Source organism: Musca domestica, unplaced genomic scaffold (assembly GCF_030504385.1).
Source record: "Musca domestica strain aabys unplaced genomic scaffold, Musca_domestica.polishedcontigs.V.1.1 31, whole genome shotgun sequence".
NCBI lineage: Eukaryota > Metazoa > Arthropoda > Insecta > Diptera > Muscidae > Musca > Musca domestica.
Window position 1 is genome coordinate 9,357,462 of NW_026712309.1, and position 9,711 is coordinate 9,367,172.

Sequence of the window (9,711 nt, forward strand, 5' to 3'; positions counted from 1 at the left end):
ATTTTTGAGAAGAGCAAATGTATCTCCGTGTGTGACCATATTTAACCCGAAGATTGCAAAGTATGGAGAACATTCGATCGATTGGTGTATTGCGTTTCTAAGAGCACAAATAATGTAGGATAATTTCTCATCCCAAAGTCGGTGATCGGATTTTAAGTATGAACGGATGCTAGAAATTATTGACCGATTTACGCGTTCGGAAGCGTTTGCTTGGAGTGAATAAAGTGCAGTGTACACATGTTTGATACCAAATTTTGTAAGAAACGAGTTGAACTCATTGGATTTGAATTGTGAATAGTTTTTAGCAATTCATAATCAATATCAATCTATCTCGGGCCCTGTTTGTTCTAAGCAATTTATTTTTTCGACATGTAATCTGGATAATGCATGCAGAACAATGTTGTCCTTTCCCTTACGGTGGCTTATAGTTAATTTATAGGGTTGAAACTTAAAATCCCACCTCGCTAACCTACCCGTTAAATCTGTTTGTTTCATTAGCCATAACAATGAAGAGTGGTCAGTCTGATCTGATTTGACAGTGCAGGTGCTGTGATTACAAGAGATTTAATGAATTTTGAATTTTTCTTAGTTGTCAAAAGGGGAAGAAGAAATTCTCTATAAACCTTCTATACCAATCTGCAAGCCCAAGAACCCACGAACTTGTCTTCTGAGACAATTACGATGTCGTCAAGATAGCCAAGGACACAGTATCTAAGATCCGGTGGTATGATCATAGCGACACATAGTTTGGGGGCCGTACAGAGCCCGAAATGCATTACCAAGGAAAGATACCCTCGATGCTAGGTTGCGGGTAGGAGTCTGTTTTGGTAACAAGATTTAATTTTCTTGCGTCCAAACATAGACGAACCTTGTTCATTTTAATAACAAGCCTCATTGTAGATGACCACGATTGACGATTTTAGCACACCAAGAGAGAGCGCATGCGATCTATCTCTTATACATAAGACTCTTTACAGCCGGTGATAAAGGATAGAAGCGCTGTTTTACTGGCTTAGCGTCATCTATGTCAATGTGATGTTTTAAATATGAGGTTTTCCCTAAGCCTTGCTTGGCACAGCTGGGGAAAAGTTTAATTATGGCTTTTAACTGGATTTGTTGACTATAGCTTAAAGGATATTTTAAATCTTGATCAGAAGAAAATATATTAGGGTGGGATGGGCAACCAGGGGAATCCACTGCTGATATTACAGAGCGAAGACTGGCAGAATTAGAAGGATTGGAAATGATTGAGCTATCGAAAATTTCCGGCGCCAAAGAAAATGCTTTCCAAAAATCTAAGCCGAGAATCAACCGTTGAGTGATGGAAGGAATGATCCAAAGCGTTAATTTATGGCTTTCACCGTGGAAATGTAGTTCTACTTCCAAAGATCCTACGGTCCTCTTTATTGAACCATTAGCGGTCTTAACTCTGGTTTTCCTTGGAATAAGTTCCGGATAGTTTGAAAAATCTAGGATTGCTAAATCCGATCCGATACAAGAAATATTGGCGACGGTATCTAGCAAGGCGTATTCACTTAAATCGAAGAAGTTGACTTTGGTGTAAAATCTCTGGTCTATTGGATTATTTACAATAGTAGAAATAATATATTTAGAAGCTATATTTAGTCTTTTATAATGAAGCCTTTATCGGCGGGTGGATCTTTTTGGTGGATTGGCCTTTTCTAAGGAGAGCTCAGCAACAGAGAAAATCTGATTGCGTTTTTCCATATATGCTTTATACGTCTCATGATATGGGTGGAATGGATATAATAATTTTTTGCCTCATTTGTTGTTTTGGATTCAGGTTGGAGAATGGTCATTGTTGGGGTTTTTTGGGGAATTTCATTGGAAAAGTTGCGTTCTTCTATGGCTAAAGGACACTCGGAGGCTGAAGTTGAGCTTGGTAGTTGTTTGGGGCCACGGATAATTTTTTATTGGAATATCTTACGCACTGGGGTTTGTAAACATTTTTACTCCCACAGCCGTAACAAAAAACGGAGCGATCCTGGAGGAAATCATCCCAGAAATGACCTGAGGCAAGTGCTTTCTGAACGCATCGTCATTCAGTAAATGTTACATCATCTGCACAAGTTTGCTCAAATGACCAAGTGTAAAATAGGGACATACAACAATTCCTGCCTTATGTCTGGTCTAAGGTTTCTAATTAAAATCTCTGCCATCTCTTCTTCAGGAATAGGATTGTTAAGCCGATCAGCTATGGTGCAAATTGAAGACTCTCCTGCCTTCATTTCTCGGCCTCTAATAGATTCCATTAGATCAAAATTGGACCTCAAATAATTAAATTGAGAGCGTAAAGCTTTACAAAATTTTAACAACTTTATAGATTCGACGCTCTTGTGGTATCGCCAGTACAATTCTCTGGCTTTACCTTATAACAGAATTGGCAGATTCTTGCATATATGTGCAAAATTATTGTTGGGGTGCTTCTTTGTCAAAATGTTGACCCTATACAATGATTACCAGATCCATCAAAATTAATATTCCAATTCTGAATTATAAAAGTCACTCGATCTGGCCGTAGGGATGACGATCTTTCCTCAGAACTGGGAGGTCTATCCGAATAGCTTAGATTTTCAGTCGTATAATTCAATGGAAGATTCATAGTTAAGTGTGTGTTCTTATTTTGGGGATTGTTGTTTGAAAGAGTCTGATTATTTTGATTTGAAATAAATGTTCTATATTCATACTTTGCAAAATCTTGACAATATTGTTTTCAATCATTTCATTGATTCTTGAATAGTCTATTTCCGTTTGATTTAGTAATCTAGTGTTCCCTATAGTTTGGTTCTGTATCGAAGTTGAAATGTTGGAAATATTATTGCTCGGGATTGAAAAGTTTTGTGTGGCGGAATCAACCACTAAATCATTAGCAGGATTTGCAGGCACTTAAAGTATATATATATATATTAAAATTCACTCAACTTCAAATCAACTTTTATTGTACATCTTAAGACTTGCAACAGGCAGGCATTTTACCGGACGCCCAACTGGCATTAAAAAATATGGATTTCTTGCTCACAAAGTAGAAAAACAATAAGTGTCACCAGGCTTGGAAATAATCTAATCATTAACAGCAGCAACATCAACAATAGCAGCAGCGACACCAGCGGTATCAACAACAGCAGCAACTACATCAACAACGATAGCAGAAAAAATCCAAATGGAGATACCAGTAATAATAAGAGTGTAAGATTTGTAGGATTATTTGTACGAAAACTAATTTATGTTAGTGGCAAAATAAGTTTTTTTGTTCTGTTTGGCTAAATTATAACATTATTTGTATCAACAACAGCAGCAACTACATCAACAACAATAGCAGAAAAAATCCAAATGGAGATACCAGTAATAATAAGAGTGTAAGATTTGTAGGATTATTTGTACGAAAACTAATTTATGTTAGTGGCAAAATAAGTTTATTTGTTCTGTTTGGCTAAATTATAACATTATTTGAGTGCAAAAAGCTACAAAATTAATCACTAACGTAATTATAATCTGGTTCTGCTCCGGTTTTTTGTTAATGAATAATCGAGATTTAGACCAGGAAGTTGAACACTTAACAAATTTATTTAGCCAATTTCCTGTGAACAAGAAGCCTAACAATAATCACGAAATGGTTACGACAGCAGAAAACATACGCGAGCTCGTTGACTCTGCCATCTCGGCAAAGAGACCAGTTTGAAAAACAAATTTCTGATATTAACCATAAATTCGATAAATTTTCTATAAAATAAATTTTCCCCAGAAGTTGTGTCTTACAAAGAAATTTAAATCCACAATATCGGTGCGATTAGTCCTTAGACGTCGTGAAATCTCTACCTGAATTCGAAGGCAAACAATAATCGTATGTTTCATGGCGCCAGGCTGTTCAAACAGCCTACAAGGTATTTGAACCATACAACGGCAGTTCTAAGCACTACCGGGCTGTGGCAATCATTCGAAATAAAGTAAAAGGTTCAGCCGATATGGTATTGTCATCTTTTAATACCGTTTTAAACTTTAAAGCCATAATTGCCCTCCTGGATTTCACGTACTCGGACAAACGTCCGATTTACTTAAATGTGCAAGAGTTATCCATTCTTCGTCAGGGTGTAACGTGGTTTTCTCGTCGGCTGAGGTAAGCTCAGCTGTATTCAGGGTCTCCATAAGGACCCACTAAACCTTATGAAATAATAAGAGTAGATTTCTCCCTTTCCTGGGGGTAAAAATCGGATTTTTTATTGATCTTTAATGCTAAATTACAATCTACTCGGGTTGAAATACGATAAGATAAATATGGAATATAGGATAGCAAATGGACTTCGGAGATGTTCGTGACTTCAAGGTACTGATGCTTAGTTGATGATCGATACGTGTTAACACGTATCGTAGGCAGGAGGGTGTACGACTTGTGGACAATCGAGAACGACGATGTCGGGTGCACAAAATGAATACTCGGGTGGTTGATGTGAGGTGTAGTTAGTCGACGACTTGAAGGCGATCGGGTACTCAGGGATGGCCGTCGGAGGTTGATTGTGGGGAAGATCGGGAATTACGGCGTTGCGTTCGGGTGACGCTTACGTTGACGATTTGAAGGTAATCGGGAACTTGTGTTCGTCGGCTGTCGATGATCAGGAATTACGATGATTGTGTTCGGGTGATGCGTTCTTTGGACGATTTGACGGTAATCGGGAACTTGTTGACGATTCGAAGGTTATCGGGAACTTGTGGTCGTCGGTTGTCGACGATCAGGAATTACGATGATTGTGTTCGGATTATGCGTTCTGTTGACGATTTGACGGTAATCGGGAACTTGTGGTCGTTGACGATTTGAAGGTAATCGGGAACTTGTGGTCGTCGGTTTCGACGATCAGAAATTACGATGATTGTGTTCGGGTGATGCGTTCTGTTGACGATTTGACGGTAATCGGGAACTCATGGTCGTTGACGATTTGAAGGTAATCGGGAACTTGTGGTCGTCGGTTGTCGACGATCAGAAATTACGATGATTGTGTTCGGGTGATGAGGGTTGTTGACGATTAGAAGGTAATCGGGAGCAGCTTTCCAGGTCTTCGTGAGTGGATTGAAATTCGTACTGGTTCGACAGCTCGTTGAGGGTAGCTTCGGCAACCGATGCGTTAGACTTTGTAGATGGATCGGAGCTCGTTCGGGTTCGGCAGCTCGTTGAGGATAGATTCGGCAACCGGTGCGTTAGACTTTGTAGATGGATCGTGGCTCATTCGGCAGCTCGGGTTATTGTTATTCGGGTCGGCTACAGGGGCGAGGTAACTAGCCTTGCTACGATTCTATAACTACATCTACTCCACTACCAACGTTTGACTATAATACGGAACAGCGAACCGAAACTCTTATGGAACAGCGAACCGAAGTTCCTGTGGAACAGCGAGCCGAAGCTCCTCTGGAACAGCGAGCCGAAATTCCTGTGGAACAGCGAACCGAAGTTCCTGTGGACGAAACTGTTGTTAGCGTAGCACTTGCAGTGGCCGCTCTTGTTGTTCTCATTGTGTAATAGGTGCGGTTGTTTGTTCTTATAAATGTACGTGATGAAATCAGCACGTTACAAGGGTAGTATGAAACTATTAGAATTCTACGACGAAGTAAAGAAAAAGTTGACTCTACTTATAAATAAAACTGCTATGTCGTACGAAAGTGCTGTTGCAAATTCTATGAACGAAAAATACCGGATTGATGCGTTACGCGTTTTCATCTTCGGCATCAAAAAAGATTTAAGTAGCGTACATTTTGCTCCCCGCCCGTCTGATTTACCATCAGCCTTGGCGTTAGCCCAAGAGTTCGAATCAAATCGGGAAAGATATCAATTTTCCTCACTCTTCGCGAATTCTAGCGAAGATAGGGACAAGAATAAAAATGAACCATATTCAGCACACGGAGGTGGCTATAGTAAAAATCCACATTTTATGAAGCGAATTCAAAATCGTACAAATAGGAATGAAAATTATTCGGTAGAACCTATGAAGGTCGACGAATCCGTTCAATTCAGACAATCATCAAAATTTAATCCGTCTATGCAGGGCTCACCTCAAAATCAGAACCTGCCACAACCATTTCAAAATCGATCAAATTTGCAGACGGAAAAAGACCTAATAGCGGTACTGCCAAATATACCGGCCCAAAACATCAAAGAATAAATCATCTTTTCCAAGCTGAGTCCGAACGCTTTCAAAACTACCACCAAGTTGCGGGGACCGAGCAGACGATGTTGAAATTGATGCTCAGGACGAATTCGATCAGATTATTTTTTTAGGAGCAGTTCCCTGGTGCCGTTTGTAGAAAGAGAAGTGGCCGGGAAAATCATTAAACTACTTCTAGATACGGGTGCTTCGAAGAATTAAATTAAACCTATAAAATGTTTAAAAGGCATAGTTCCAGTAAGCAACCCATTTATGGTGAAGTCAATTCACGGCTTCACAGCAAATAAAGAGAAGTGCACGGTGAATATTTTCAACACCAATAGTCCTTTTTTATCTTACCTTCACTCTCAACGTTTGACGGTATCATTGGCCTTGATCTGTTAACACAGACAAGTGCAACATTGAATTTCAGACTTTCCAAAATCTTGACAATATTGTTTTCAATCATTTCTTGAATAGTCTTTTTCCGTTTGATTTTGTAATCTAGTGTTCCTTATAGTTTGGTTCTGCATCGAAGTTGAAATGTTCGAAATATTATTGCTCGGGATTGTAAAGTTTTGTGTGGCGGAATCAACCACTAAATCATTAGCAGGATTTGCAGGCACTTAAAAGTCATTACTGACATTTAAGTTTTCGGAAAATAAATTTCGGCTCAAGTCCCGGGTAATTGGGCGATTCATCGCTACACTGCGACTTTTGCCTCGGTGGGCAAGACGATTTTTCTTAACCTTCCCAGTCTGGGTGGACATTTCCATTGATTCCACGCTTATAATAAGATATTTTTTAAATTGACCAATTCGACTGTAGTTTTACATTATTGACATCCAGACTACTTTGTTAAAGCTTGTTCAACGGAAGCGCGGTGAAATACATGTTGGCATATCTCTATAAAACAACATTCTTGTCCTTGCGGTTGCATTGTTTCTGCTCGGGTTTTTTGTTAATGAATAATCGAGATTTAGACCAGGAAGTTGAACACTTAACAAATTTATTTTGCCAATTTCCTGTGAACAAGAAGCCTAACAATAATAACATAATTGTTACGACAGCAGAAAACATACGAGCGCTCGTTGACTCTGCAAACTGTGATGCTTAAATTAATCCACTATTCATTTGTACACAAATTTTTGCTCCCTGTTATGCGTTTTTTCTTCAGAGTGTCAGACAAGGAAAAGAACTATGACAAAAATCTATTACTTCTAAATGAGCGAATATCTAACAGTCCTCTGTTTTCACCACTAAGGAAACTTACATTTGCGAGAGCTTAACGAAACTCATGAAAAATAACTGGAACTCCACTTCTCACATATACCATGGTAATAAATCTACGTATGTCTTGTAATCTTGGTATGTGTTTCTTTTTGCTTTCCAGCCAAACAACCAAGACACAAAAACTTAGGTTATAAGAATTCAAAATCCGTTCAACGTGATATTTCATTAAAATTCGAGACAAAAATGATGATTGTGTTTAAAAATAATGAAAATTTAATATAAAATAAGAAAGAAATAAAATTTAAAAATCGGTCTGCATAGTATTCGAACTCGAGTCCTTAGTTCTATAAAGCAAGCGTGCATACCCCTAAACTATTTCAAGGTTATTGCGTAGATTCGTAAATTGATGTTATCCGACCTTTGGGGCTCAATTGGGTGGTATTGCATACGAACTAGTTGAGAATTTATCCCAGCAAACATTTAAAGAGGAATTTATTTTATTATGGGTATATCATTGCGTGACCATAATTTACCACAAAACCGAGTAAAATTCATTCTTTGGAATTCTTCGGAATAAGGCAATAAATTATGGACGTAAATCCATGGCGTGGAAAGTTCCTATGAATTTACCATCAAGATCTTCCAACTCATAGTACACCTTACCTCCTTTTTTCTTAATTTTTGCTGGCAAAAATATGGGTGCTAATTTCGCGTTGAATTTCTTCTCAGCGGTACTTTGCGCGAAATTACGACGATATGTCAGTTGACCTACAGTATAGTTTATTGATCGACTACGTAAGTTATATCTTTCCTTATTGCCATTGTGAGACATTTCGATGTTAACTTTTAGTGCGTTTCGAATCAACTTTAACTGTTCTTCGCGAGGAATAATGGCATGGGGTTCATCCAACGTATTCATATTTTTGAGAAGAGCAAATGTATCTCCGTGTGTGACCATATTTAACCCGAAGATTGCAAAGTATGGAGAACATTCGATCGATTGGTGGTAGGATAATTTTTCATCCCAAAGTCGGTGATCGGATTTTAAGTATGAACGGATGCTAGAAATTATTGACCGATTTACGCGTTCGGAAGCGTTTGCTTGAAGTGAATAAAGTGCAGTGTACACATGTTTGATACCAAATTTTGTAAGAAACGAGTTGAACTCATTGGATTTGAATTGTGAATAGTTTTTAGCAATTCATAATCAATATCAATCTATCTCGGGCCCTGTTTGTTCTAAGCAAATTATTTTTTCGACATGTAATCTGGATAATGCATGCAGAACAATGTTGTCCTTTCCCTTACGGTGGCTTATAGTTAATTTATAGGGTTGAAACCTAAAATCCCACCTTGCTAACCTACCCGTTAAATCTGTTTATTTCATTAGCCATAACATTGAAGAGTGGTCAGTCTGATCTGATTTGACAGTGCAGGTGCTGTGATTACAAGAGATTTAATGAATTTTGAATTTTTTCTTAGTTGTCAAAAGGGGAAGAAGAAATTCTCTATAAACCTTCTATACCAATCTGTAAGCCCAAGAACCCACGAACTTGTCTTCCAAAGACACAGTATCTATCTGTCTGCCAAAGACACAGTATCTAAGATCCGGTATGATCGGTATGATCATAGCGACACATAGTTTGGGAGCCGTACAGAGCCCGAAATGCATTACCAAGAAAAGATACCCTCGATGCTAGGTTGCGGGTAGGCGTCTGTTTTGGTAACAAGATTTAATTTTCTTGCGTCCAAACATAGACGAACCTTGTTCATTTTAATAACAAGCGTCATTGTAGATGACCACGATTGACGATTTTAGCACACCAAGAGAGAGTGCATGCGAAGACTGGCAGAATTAGAAGGATTGGAAATGATTGAGCTATCGAAAATTTCCGGCGCCAAAGAAAATGCTTTCCAAAAATCTAAGCCGAGAAACAACCGTTGAGTGATGGAAGGAATGATCCAAAGCGTTAATTTATGGCTTTCACCGTGGAAATGTAGTTCTACTTCCAAAGATCCTACGGTCCTCTTTATTGAACCATTAGCGGTCTTAACTCTGATTTTCCTTGGAATAAGTTCCGGATAGTTTGAAAAATCTAGGCTTGCTAAATCCGATCCGATACAAGAAATATTGGCGCCGGTATCTAGCAAGGCGTATTCACTTAAATCGAAGAAGTTGACTTTGGCGTAAAATCTCTGGTCTATTGGATTATTTACAATAGTAGAAATAATATATTTAGAAGCTATCTTTAGTCTTTTATAATGAAGCCTTTATCGGCGGGTGGATCTTTCTGGTGGATTGGCCTTTTCTAAGGAGAGCTCAGCAACA

General features: G+C 38.5%; 1 protein-coding gene across 1 annotated transcript; it reads right to left on the bottom strand.

The window, feature by feature from the left end:
* Positions 1-7,968: 7,968 nt before the first annotated feature.
* Positions 7,969-8,301, bottom strand: LOC131803638 (uncharacterized). Its single transcript, XM_059125067.1, has one exon. The coding sequence runs from the start codon at positions 8,299-8,301 to the stop codon at positions 7,969-7,971; it is 333 nt and encodes a 110-aa protein (XP_058981050.1).
* Between the last annotated feature and the right edge of the window lie 1,410 nt (positions 8,302-9,711).